The sequence below is a fragment of the Takifugu flavidus genome, chromosome 17, assembly GCF_003711565.1.
Source record: "Takifugu flavidus isolate HTHZ2018 chromosome 17, ASM371156v2, whole genome shotgun sequence".
Lineage (NCBI taxonomy): Eukaryota > Metazoa > Chordata > Actinopteri > Tetraodontiformes > Tetraodontidae > Takifugu > Takifugu flavidus.
This window is the reverse complement of record NC_079536.1, coordinates 5,912,102-5,924,891: the sequence shown is the minus strand read 5'-3', so window position 1 is coordinate 5,924,891 and position 12,790 is coordinate 5,912,102. Positions and strand designations below refer to the sequence as shown.

The window sequence follows — 12,790 nt, the reverse complement described above, 5'->3', positions numbered from 1 at the left end:
CCAGTTCATTGACAAGAGAAAAAAAATCGCCTGAAAGAACTTGGTTTTAGTAATAGTAATTGTAATCAATGATTATAACCTCAATTGAGTACATGCAGCATCCTTCAGGAAAGGATTTAATGAAAGGCCCTGATATATTTAGATCTAAGCGATACTGAGGTGGGCTCAGGAAATCAGAAAAGCAGAGAGTGGAACCCGTCCATCGTGGAGCAAAAGACTTCCATTATTTAAAATGCAGTTGTTTTAAGGAGCAGAAATGGTCTCCATGTGTCATACAGCTGTCAGTTTATCATATATATTTAATCCTACCCCTCTAGTAAAGTACAAGCGTGACTCTGGCATTTCACAGGGCAGTTCAGGAATGCAGGGTTCAAAGGAATTCTTCATTTCATGTGTGATTTTGATGATACAGTGTAAGTATTTGTGGCTTTTGTATTGAAACATTTGTATCATTTGATAGCTTAGCCTCTCTTGTGCAAAGAACATTAGATATATCAATGTATCAAAAATGATTTCCTGCCTGCAATGCAATGAGGAAGAGAGGACAACAAAAATACCACAATGTAACAATACCAACATTTCCACTTTTATTGTAAGGATACTTGCTTCATGTAAAATATTTCATTACAATACAGTACAATGCATGTTCCGTCTGCCATCCCCCATGCAATTGATTGGTTTTGTCATCGTGTTGTAAGGCTTACCCAGAGCATACAGCAGTTGAGCGCTCAGTCAGCACTGGCTGCGTCGCGACTCTCGCTTCGAAAAACAAAACCGTGAAAACAGATTAATTTATAAACTACTAAAATCTTTTTTTTTTTTTTTCGTTGTTACTTCTTGTCCTTTCCGAAAACCCTCAAAGCCACGGCTGTAGGGGCCCTACATCCTCCCAGCGTGCTTCACAGCAGCTAGGGCCCCGGCTAGGGGCCCACACTCACACAAACGCACACGAAATAAACATACAGACAAAACGGACAGACAGGAGGACAGTCGGACAGGGAATCTGTCACCGCTGGCAGTCACATAGCAGCTTTCAGTCTCATCCGATCTTCAACAGGTACAGGGGGGTAGGATGTAGGCAGAGGTGTGGAGACAAGTGGCTGGTTAGATCCAGTTTGAGTCAAGGAAACAGACCGGATTCCATTGTGATATCTTCTCATCCTCCCACCATCGAATTTTACTCAAAACCTGTGTTTCCAATACTGGGGTGACCATGTTTTAACGTGAAGAAGACTGTTTCACTGTGCCCAAGCAGAGCATTGCAGCAAAGTGCTCTCTGGTATTTCTTAGAGAGGCTCTTATTGTTAATGTTGCAGATATCCCAGCATCCCTCAGTACATTCGTTTAGGTGGGGTTGGCGAGGACTGTGATTGTGTGTACGTGTTAAAATACGAGGATGGGTCTGTGCATGTGTATGATGGCGGGGTTTTTTCAGTAGCGGTGGGTCTGGTGGGAGTACTGGGGTGGCTGTTGGGAGGTAGAGGAGTATCCCATGCTGCTTTGGGGCAGTGATGTGCTTGGTCCAGGGTTCTGGTAGGCAGCATGTGGATTGGAGCGCTGCAGGGAAGCAAACAAAACACCTTAACACAAGCAAAACCCAATGCTTTATGTATATGTACCTCCTGAATATTTGTCCACTGAAGCATAATAATTAACCTGTATCTCCTTGAGAACGCACCAGATCTACTCAAGGGCGCCACCCCAAGGCAGAGGTCATAACATGCATCAATGAAGCAACATCATATCAAAAAAATACAGTGATGCCAAGGGCATCTACCTGGTAGTCTGAGGTCATGATGAGGCCACCTGAGGTAGTGGTGGGCGGGACAACTCGTACTTTCTTCAGGGGGGGGCCCTGGGCATGGCTGTTGTCAGGGTTGCCCGTGTGGCCCGCCCCGTTTGTGTGGTTGTTTCCCTGCTGCTGCTGGTTTTTCTAATAATTACAAAGATTATTTTTTTATTAATATTATTCAGTTTCTCATCAATATGCTGACCTCTTTGCTCTTCCTTACTTTGTCGGCCTTGTCCTCAGGCTCTTCTTCTGTTAAGAACTCTCTCTTGGGGTAAGGAATCTGACAACCTGCAAACACACTAAAGACAAAACAAAACGCAAAAAGGCTTGTCAACTGTGGAAATGTCTTGTTTGGCTCAGGGCTATTAAATAAGACAACCAGGCTACTCTTTTGGTCCTTGGCTGAACCTCAGCAGCCTCACTATTCAGTGAAGTGTACACTGTGTGGTTTGTGTGCACTGACTCAGAGGTAGGCAGCGGCTCCTCCAAAAAGTAAGGATCTTGCATGGCCTGCTCGGATGTGATTCTACGGATGGGATCCATTGTCAACAGCTTTTGCAACTTAGGGGAAGGGATGGACAACATGAGCCTCAAAACAGTTGTTGGAATCAATCAAAAAAGAGGGCAAAATTAGCAAAAATAGCCGTGGCTTTCTTACTCCAGAATTATTCCAACTCACCAAATGGAATGCTTTGCTGTCTGGTTTAACTTTATGTTTTTCCATGTATTTTATAAGGCTGCAGTTTGTGTATCTGTGACAAAGAAAGAACAAATATTCAGAAGAAGAATGTATAGAAGCTTCACCTCTTAACAACACAACGTTTACATAGACCAAAGAGTAGAAGTGTGTGTTCCTGTATCTTATTTTCTGGGATGGTGCTGCTCTGCTCTTACGTATTCCTCCGAAAGTCTTTCATTAGTGTGGAGTGTTCTGGCATCTTTTTGATGTCCTCCCAGTCTTTATCTGTTGAGTGAGGGAGATGCAGGATTACAGCACATCACACGCTCCTTAAAGAACAGATTACTGGATTGTAAAATCCAGATTACAAGTTTTATATCTTAGACATGCATAACCCCCCCTAGAAATGTTTACTAAGCATTAATTTTATTGTCAGTTTGGATCAAAATCAAAGCTAGCTAATGTAGGGGGACTTAAATACAACATTGAGCTCTTTATACATGAAAAAACCCTCAAGTTTAAACACAATACATGCTGAAAAATAGAATTAATTTAAAAAAAACAAATCCCAATGTATCAAATTTAATAATTTCCCCTCTACTCTTGTAGCACCTGCAGGAAAGCCCATGACATTAAAGATGCGGTCCAGTTGGTCATGGTGGTAAGGGTTACTGGTCTTGATATCTTCTTGGCGACAGTGAAATATGGGCTCAGACGTCAGCAGCTCTGCAAAGATGCAGCCAATCGCCCAGATGTCTGAAAGAAAAACAGTCAAACCTGAATAAGTGGTTGTGTTTACGCAGGGGAATGCTGCTCCGTGGGAGTGACTCTCACCGATGGCTTTGGTGTAATGCCGAGCCCCGAGCAAAAGCTCCGGCGCTCTGTACCAGAAAGTGACCACCACCGGGTCAAGATCGGCTAAAGGCTTCAGCGGTGAATTGAAGAGACGGGCGAATCCCATGTCAGCTGCAGGATGGAGGGATAGCCAAATTAGAGAGGGTTATGTAATGACAAATATACCGTAAGCAGTGACATAAAACAGTACTCGCTACATACCAATCTTTACTCTACCCCTTTCAGGACCTTCTCCCATCACTAAGATGTTAGCTGGTTTCTGACGAAAGGAAAAGAGACAAAGAGGAAGAATTATTATACTGATTTCCATTAATCTGGAATACAATTTAAAGCTCTCTTGCAACGCTTTGTTGCTGCCCTCTGGTGGACAAATAAGTCAACCGCTGCCTGAATAGGGGTGTTAAAGTTCCACCCCATGTTTATATGATAATCCTGGAAAATTGTTTTTGTTATCTCCAAAGTCTCATTTGATGCACAGATAAAACTGTTCAACTTAATTAGTCAAGAGCATGTGACATATGATCAAACCATGATCCCTTCACGACAGGTCTAAAAAAATCAAACTTAATTATTTACATTTATATAATATTACATTAATAAATTACACACACAGAAATGGAACACAAATCTAATTTGCTCCAAAACGGCTCAATTGCAGTCAAGATATCAGAAAAACAAAGGGTTCATTAAATTAAACAGTAAATTACTCAGACATATATACAAAATTTAGGAATGTCACATATTTTGAAATCCTTAGTAAACAAACTAATGAGTCCTACTCTGTAGCACAGGTTTGAAAAGATTTAAACCTGTTAGACCAGAGCTATAATTAACCCATACACATTGACTAAACTTCACATACCACCCATAATTATCTATTCATCTGTTTTAGCCTCAGTCTCAATATATCTCCTCTCTTTTTGTCTCTTACAAGGTCTCTGTGAAGAACCCAGTTAGCATGAAGGTAATGGATGCCGTCCAGGATTTGGTAGAGCAAAGACTTGACCATTCCCCTAGGCAGCTGAAGTGGCTTCTTGTTGGCCTTGGATGCTCTGTGAAACTTTATAATGTGCTAAACAAAGAACAAAAAAAAAAAAAGAGTCATTGTGGTTGATGGATATCTGAGAAAGGTTTCTATTTTCACAAGACAGGAATGTGTAGCGCTGTATCATTGTTGCGGAACCGAGATTTGATTTATAACAAAGATATGACCGACACAAATACTCTAGAAAACATTCACATGCATTCCAACTCATAATCAACCATTTCATTTTCAGCACTGCCTAGCTGTACGTTTGGAGTGTGTGTGTGTGTGTGTGTGTGTGTGTGTGTGTGTGAGTGTGTGTGTGTGTGTGTGTATGTGCGGGCGCGTGTATATTTTTACCCAGAGATCATGTTCAGCATAGTCAAACAGCAGCCAGACTTTACGATCTGCGTGCGATAGGAAAACCTTCTGCAGCGAGATGACGTTGGGGTGCTTAAGCTCCCGAAGCAGCTGTGGGGTAAAAACTCAATTAGGGGATCGGCCACATAGTCCCACTCCATACATCATGAATGACAAACAGGCACGTTGCCGTGACTACCTCACCAGACAGGGAGAATTGTCATGACTGTACATAGATGAATACATTAATGATTAAAAAGGTTTTAATGTAATAGAATGTCCAACAGCATATTTAGAACTACAAAAGCTTCTTAGTAAAGGTGATTTTGACATTACATGATGAAACTTTCAGTGTTTAATAGAGATGGAATGAAAGGACAGACTGAAACAGTTCTTACTGCAATCTCTCTGCAGGCTGACATGGAGATGCCAGTGCCTTCAATCTGCTTAAGAGCGTAGTCCTTGTCATCCTTCCTACAAAAACAGATGCAGAGCGATATCATACCCAGACCTGAACCCCTGAGAGCCGTTTACAAAGATGCATAAACCGGAGAACCGGTAGCCGGCACGGCCGTGAGGCTGAGGTTGCACTACCTCCAGATTTGTGTAATCAAGCTCACCTCTGAGGCTCAAGACAATAGGAGGGAAAGAAACCGGGCGCTGCCTGGCAGCTGGTGGCGGACAAACGCAGCACAGGGACCCACTCTCACTTGAATGAATAGTGCACAACCCCTCCCACCACCTTGACTAGAACGTCTCATAAACCCACACTTTTTGTCTCCTCAGGCCTCATCCAACTGCTGCAGCACAAATTAGCACGCAGATTCTCCAGAACCAGAAACATCTTTAAATACTTTACTGTGGTTCTGCTGCAATAATGCACCAAATACAGTTTATGTGGCTCTGGCTGCCTTCAGCTCCATCCAGCCCTGCTTGTAATAGGTATGAAAGCTGGATATAAATGATGGAGGGTGGTGCCCCTATATGGCATTCTGCACATTATGATGCTGTTGACATTAAACTACAGTTAAAGTCCAGCTGGGGACTTCTGCAGCTTATGCCCCATTTGTCCTCCACAATACGTGCTGTGTCTAAATGGAGAAAATGGAAAGAAGGCTTCGAAGCTGTTGCATCATAAATCCGTTTTGCAATTCTAAGCATTCACACTGAATCTTCATGGAAAAATCCCAAATCCTCAGACAGAATGTGCCCATGCACCTGCTCTATCCGAAGGTTAATTCCACTGGTATCTAATTTGAATCGCGGGGAACAAAACCAGCTGCAAAACCGAGATTCTGGCAAAAATGACAGCCCAGAAATGTTTCAACAAAAACGGGCAAAGTGTGCCACAGCATCAGGACACAGCTGGCAAATTAATTCCAGAGCTCATTTTTTCCAAAGATCTTTAGCGGCTCGTGATAGAAGCCCGTTACACACAATGGCAGCCTCCGTGGGCAAACTAAAATAAAATAAAAAATACACTGCAATCAACCTACAGTCGGGGGCTTGTGAAGGCTTCAGTGGCTAGAGGCCTGGCTGGTCATCAACTCACCCATCTTTTCTCTTCGCCTTATATACATGACCGTAGGTGCCTCTTCCCACTTTGCATCCTTCGTACTCGAACAAGTCCTCGACACGCTCTCTTTCGCCGGTGAGTTTCACTTTAAAATCATAGTCCATTTTCACCCCTGTTTGGACTTAACACGCTCGCTTCCTTTTCTTTTTAAAAGCTGCGTTCTGGGAGGCAACTAAGCTACTCAGACGAGCTCGATTTGGTAATTCGGCTAGTTGCCTTCCCCAGCGTGGCCCTTCTTTCTTCGGCCCGGCTACTACATCAAGTTTTCGAGGCAAATAATTTGCACCATTGGAGGGGATTTGCAGAGGTCCGATGTAGCCCGAAATATATTCCTTTCTCTTATTGCTGCGTTTCTCTCAGCCGGTATCTGCTCCAAAGAGACGCACTTCACTCGGTAACGACGACGTATTCTTGCACTTCACTGTCGTAAAGTGTCGCAAAGTCAACCCCCCCCCCCCCCCCCCCCCCCCCACACACACACACACTCAGCAGTAAAAGCAATAGAGTGCGACTGTACATTTATATAACATCTAATTAGCTTCCACAAAATATTAAGCTCATATTGAGTTGTATACATACACTCTAAAAATGACAACACGACTAAAAAACGTCTTGTTTTCTTTGAAACACAGTGACACTATAAATATGAGCAACCACACAATATGAACATTTTTTAAAGTACCAAAATAAAAAAGTAATGCATTACAACTTAGTCCCGAGGTAGTGTCAATACTATAGAGTAAAATGTTTTTAAAAATGCTCGATGCATCCTATACAACCGTTATTTACAGCTAATTGATAGATAACACCAGCTGTGTCCATTTTCACAACAAACGTTGAACATTGATGCCAAGCGGGTTTTACGCCGGAACTAATGTAGCATAGAGGATGTTTCTGGCCGACTCGGTAGGGTAGCACCACTGTTCCCATCTTGGTTCTCAGAGCAGAGAGCAAAGGAACCCGTCCATATTACCGCTGCTTGTCAGGTAGCCATACGTTTTCTTAATGTCATTGTCATGTCTGCCATACCGTGAAGCATACTTTATCATGTAAGCTGAGTAATCGGTGAAAGGGTTTTCACGTTTGTATATCTAGACTTTACCTGCATTACAGCCCTCAGCTAGCCCTGGTATCGATGGACTGCTATCCGCTAGCGTTAGGATGTGCTAATTTGCTAGTTCTCTGCTAGCAACTTTAGCGTTGCGCATTCATAATGACACTTGGCTCAGTCCACAGCACTGACTGTTTGGGTCGGACATTTATTCATTAATTAGTGATGCTAATGGACCTTCATATCATTGTAACCGTCGCTAACAGATTCGATTCTTTGTCTTTCTTGTTTGCCCCATTGAGTAGACCTGCGTTTAGTTTTCAACCTTTGTAAAATAGAGATTGGTTGCCCGGCCTGTCTGTCATTAAGGCTAGGCCGGTGATTGGTTGCTGCCCACGATGACAACGCCAGTTTTGTTGCTTTATTGTACACTCTTCAACATGGCCTTCCGTAGCTACAGGAACTTGGCTAATGTGGACCACCTAATTACTATCGTTTCCTAATAAGGGATGATTTAGCGTTATTTTACGTTATTCTAATCGTCGGCCAATTCGCTGCATCCATGCTCGGTCTGTTACAAATGGAGCGTTTAGAGAAAAAACGGATGGCGTTGGCTTAACTGTTGCCCTTGGTTAAAGCTTAGTCACTGCAAGGTAATCGGACAAATAGAACTGCATTGCATTTTGGCCAATTTTCTGCTACCATGAATCCTGCATGTTGTGTCTATTTATATACGTAAATGAATGTAGAAACGAACGTCGTCGTTCTATTTAATTACGTAAAGGCATCACTAGCTGTTAGCGTGCTGTTTTGACCAATAGATAAAACGACAGTCTATCATATACGTGTGAACAGTGGTGTTTTGTGTCGTCTTAAACCCTGGTTCTTAGATTTATCATGTGTCTATATGGCATCTCACGTTTACTGATACCCCCATGCATCTCTCCAGCATTTTAACAGTGATGGACCCTCCTGGTGGGGGAGATGAACGGAGGAGGCAGGCAGAGCGGCTTCAGCGAGAGGAGGCTTACTATCATTTTATTAATGACCTGAGTGAAGAGGAGTATCGCTTAATGAGAGATGGCAACCTGCTTGGCACTCCTGGTAAGCACAGCCACATCAAAGAAAACCAACCAATTTTTTGGGCAGCATAAGATACACATTAACCATCATTGTTTGCTTCTGTTGTACCTGACCATAGGTGAGGTGACTGCCGAAGAGCTCCAGCAGCGACTTGATGGAGCAAAAGAACGCATGTCATCTCAACCTCCTCATGAGCAGCAGCCACAGCCTGCTAATGCTGAAGAGCAACAAGGTAGCAGCGGTGAGGGAGAAGAGAGAAGGGCTGGAGGACGACAAGCCCCAGGTAGGGAGCAATTTCTCTTGGACCCTTCCCAATTTAGGTTTTCAGTTGTGATAGGCTGTGACACAACGATTGGCACTAGCTGTAGGTGATATCCTGACTTTTTTCTGAGCAAAAATGTATAAAGCAGACACTGTAAGTCAATCTGTCTTACAAGGATACATGCCTGAAGGGTAAACGACAGTCTTACCCCTTACTTATGTTTGCAGGGGGTACAGATCCTGGAGCGGAAACCTCTAATGGCGACTCATTGCTAGAGTGGTTAAACACTTTCAGACGTACCGGTAATGCCACTCGTAGTGGGCAGAGCGGCAACCAGACCTGGCGTGCTGTCAGCCGGACCAACCCCAACAGTGGAGAATTTCGGTTTAGTTTAGAAATCAACATCAACCACGATCAGCCAGAACCAGGAGAGCATAATGATCCTGCGGACACTGCCGAGCTACCAGTGCCTGTCCCAGCGTCGATCTCCCCCGCCATACGTACCTCTTCATCTTTTTCCAGCTCTCTTCCTTCAAGCACTCCAAGGCCAGGGCCATACTCCACTGCCCGTCCAGCCCTTAGGAGAATGCAGACGCGGCGCAGACGCAGCAGCAATACTGCTGTTCCTCTGAGTCCCCCTGTACTTCCTACAACAGTCACCCCAACGGCTGCTCAGAGAAGTGCCAACGTGCCGTCTTTAGCACCTACTCCGACTCTTCCAAGTTCTCCTGAGGAGCAGATCGCCAGTCTGCAACAACAAACCTCCAATGTAGAGTTGGAGCAAAGCAGTGAGAGTATGTCTGCTTCTATAGACTGTCCCCGTGTGTCATCTCAGGCAGCATCTCAGGCCCCAGCAGATGGAAACGAAACGCGTGCCAGTAGGACTCGATCCCGTGGTCGTGCACGGAGAGCTACAGCTGCGAGCAGCGTTTCATCCCGCTTGTCGAGACGAAGCCGTTCACCCTTGCACAGATTACTCGTTGCTAGTAATAATTCACCGTCGAACAGCAGCGGCAATGGCTCTACAATCCATACTTTTGAACCAGGCAGCGGCACGAGCTCGGTTTCCTTGGAAACAGGGGTGGCTGTGGCAGAACCCGCAGTTCCCACCGAGCCGGTAGTAGAGACTGCAGAACGTGAGAGTGAATCTCAAGTAACTGGAGCAGGAAGTTCTGCAGTACGACGACATCCTACAATCATGCTGGATCTACAGGTGAGACGCATCCGACCTGGTGAAAACCGCGATCGGGACAGCATTGCGAGTAGAACACGTTCTCGTGCCCGTGTCGCTGAGAACACTGTCACTTTTGAAACGGAGAGCGGTGGATTTAGACGCACCATTTCCCGCTCAGAACGAGCTGGGATCCGCACCTATGTAAGTACTATTAGAATCCCCCTGAGGCGCATCAGTGAGACAGGGCTGGGAGAGCCCAACTCTACGGCCCTGCGTTCCATCCTACGTCAAATTATGACTGGATTCGGAGAACTGAGCTCGCTAATGGAGACGGAGGCTGATTCTGAAACTGTTGCTCCTAGCCACACAAATGCCAGTGGCGCCAATGGCAACACCAACCCAGCCGGTCGTCTGAATCCAAACGAGAGCCACGCCGGTCAGTTTGATACAGCCGCAGTAGATCACGAAAGGGTGGGCTTGGTGGTCGGTGAGGACCATAGTGGACATGCCAGGCTGGGAGGAGAGGTAGTGAACACTATAGGAGGACGGGCTACCAGCAGGGACACGAACAACCTGGTAGAAAATGGTACTCTACCCATCCTGCGGCTGGCTCACTTCTTCCTGCTTAATGACGATGAGGATGACGAACATCACCGAGGCCTGACGAAGGAGCAGATTGACAATCTAGCAACGCGTACCTACGGCCAGGCCAGCCTGGAGGGCGAGATAGGCCGGGCTTGCAGCGTGTGCATCAACGAGTACGCTCAAGGCAACAAGTTGCGTCGTCTGCCGTGCTCGCATGAATTTCACATCCACTGTATTGACCGTTGGCTCTCTGAAAACAACACCTGCCCCATCTGTAGGCAGCCCATCCTTACAGCACATCGTGACTGACCGACGTGCTCAAGGAAGACTGCCAAGGCGCTTTCGGCCGGTTGAGCAGGACGGATCCAGATGGGCTTTGCATGTACATACATAGCTCTTTCATGGTTAAATTTTCCTCAAAATATCCATTGTGTTGAAGTTGAAAGTCAAACCAAATGTGCAGTTAAAAAAAGGAACTATAAATGCAGAGAATTAACAGATCTTTATTTTTTTAGAATTGTTTTCACCAGCTTATTTTTTCTCATGTGCTTTTTCTGGTCTTTGTCATAAAGCTTCAAAGGTTAGTAGATGTCTTTGGAGGAGCTCCGGTAGCCACTACTTGCTCATCTCAGACTCTTGTGTCATGTGTGGCATCTCTCTGTTGCTACTGGACTTAACATCCACATGGTTTATGTATTTTAAGCTGTAAATAAGTCTCCACCACTTGTATTGAAAGAATAGGAAACGGTGTGTCCCTCACATGTAATTTGTTTAGAATGGAAGCAGAGAAATTGTTTTTTATGTTCACAATTTTAATATGTTGAATTGAGTTTTAAGTTGAATAAGAGAGGCATTTATGGATTTTTATGAACGTTCTATTTAAGTTAAACTATGTTATATTCTGTACTTCTGTATGAGAAGTTATCATCTGGTACCCCCATAGAATTCAACCATGAAATCATCACTAAAAGTGTAATAATTTTTCCATATTTGCAGCTTTGCTTGAAAGAAATTGAAGTCTACAATTCATAGCAGTTATTTGGTTTGAGTTGTCCAGTTTGGAAAGAGCTGTTTCTTTGGTGGTATTTCTATTTACTTTGTAATACATTATTATTATCTCACGCTATAAAACACAATGTTTTACCCTGCAGCTGTTGTTTTTTTGGCATCCAAGTTGCTGTTTCCTCCTTGGCATAACATTTATTAGATAACATTAACTCTGATACAGAGCAGATACCCAGATTGCACATTGAATAAACAGTGTTTAACGTTCTGCTCATTCTAACTTTCTGAGTCATGACCGCTGCTGTTCGAAGTTTGGGGCTCTTGCTGTAAAACTGCAGTTTGTATTGTTTGTTCAACCATATATTTCCAGTTTGGTCTGTCGCTCTGCATTGATTGCTGTCTTTCAGTTTCCAGTGCATCACCTAATTTAGACAGTAATATAATATTCATGTACACGTTTGTTTTTTTTTACATGCCATTAAATACTGACCGTCTTTAGAGTAGCTGAAATGGACCGCTTCACCACCAGTGTTTTGCCACCCTGCTCACTTTGTGCATCACTGACACAACACGAGCTGCAACGTCACAAATACAACTGCAGGAATGCTGCAGTATAATACAGACTGTGAGAAAGGTCAGATATGATATGGCTGAATTGCGTGTGCACGTGTATGTGTGGATGGTGGAGGAAAAGTAACAGTAAAGCAGGTTTCTCGGAAAGGTTGCGGTCAACAGGCCGCCGTGAGACAAGTGTTGTGGTCACTCATGAAGTGAATATTTATTCTTTTCCTATTTAAAAAGATGGGAATCAACTTTTGAGATACTATTATGTTACAATGATGGGAATAAATGAAGCTGTTTAGAGGAAAATGTTACTATGTAATAAAATGAAGACATGGGGGTTTTCTCTGCTCTTTAACAAGAATAAATACAGCTTTGTTATGCCTAGAGGTATGTGAGTGTTAATATTTGGGTCCCAACTGATGTAGAGTCGTACAGAGGACGTATCGTGGCAGCACAAGAGATTTTAAAGTTACATGTCATATTTTTGCTTATTGTATATGTTCAATGTTTAATTAAAACTAAACTTCCTGTTTCCACGGACATTTGCATTGAGTTTCTCATTGCATTCTAATTGAAAATATAGTCCAATGTATTGCTAAGGAAGGTCTAATGCTTGTATAAATCAGACTTACTGTTATTTTTATCCGACAGTCTTCAGTTCTAGTCAGTATTTTAAAATGTTTTTGTAACTCCAAATCAAATACGTATGAATAATATTTCGTATTTACATACATACATACACAACTCAAATTAAATTTAGGCTTTTTTATTGGCCTACCC

At 43.6% G+C, this 12,790-nt stretch overlaps 2 protein-coding genes across 3 annotated transcripts; one reads left to right on the top strand and one right to left on the bottom strand.

Annotated features, from left to right (window-relative positions):
* Positions 1-564: 564 nt before the first annotated feature.
* cdk8 (cyclin dependent kinase 8) lies at positions 565-6,702 on the bottom strand. Its single transcript, XM_057013324.1, has 13 exons — positions 6,263-6,702; positions 5,109-5,184; positions 4,711-4,821; positions 4,258-4,398; positions 3,528-3,585; positions 3,306-3,437; positions 3,084-3,227; positions 2,687-2,756; positions 2,472-2,544; positions 2,256-2,353; positions 2,013-2,091; positions 1,778-1,933; positions 565-1,557 (listed from the first exon to the last, which is right to left on the bottom strand). Exons 1-13 carry the CDS (start codon positions 6,388-6,390, stop codon positions 1,432-1,434), a joined length of 1,392 nt encoding a protein of 463 aa, XP_056869304.1. The 5' UTR covers positions 6,391-6,702; the 3' UTR covers positions 565-1,431.
* A 452-nt stretch (positions 6,703-7,154) lies between these two features.
* rnf6 (ring finger protein (C3H2C3 type) 6) lies at positions 7,155-11,589 on the top strand. 2 transcript variants are annotated; one of them, XM_057013181.1, is made up of 4 exons: positions 7,155-7,272; positions 8,287-8,441; positions 8,539-8,703; positions 8,910-11,589. In XM_057013181.1, exons 2-4 carry the CDS (start codon positions 8,300-8,302, stop codon positions 10,748-10,750), a joined length of 2,148 nt encoding a protein of 715 aa, XP_056869161.1. In that variant the 5' UTR covers positions 7,155-7,272; positions 8,287-8,299; the 3' UTR covers positions 10,751-11,589. The 2 variants fall into 2 exon arrangements, with proteins under 2 accessions (XP_056869161.1, XP_056869162.1); XM_057013182.1 differs by lacking the exon at positions 7,155-7,272 and adding an exon at positions 7,774-7,990.
* The last annotated feature ends 1,201 nt before the right edge of the window (positions 11,590-12,790 follow it).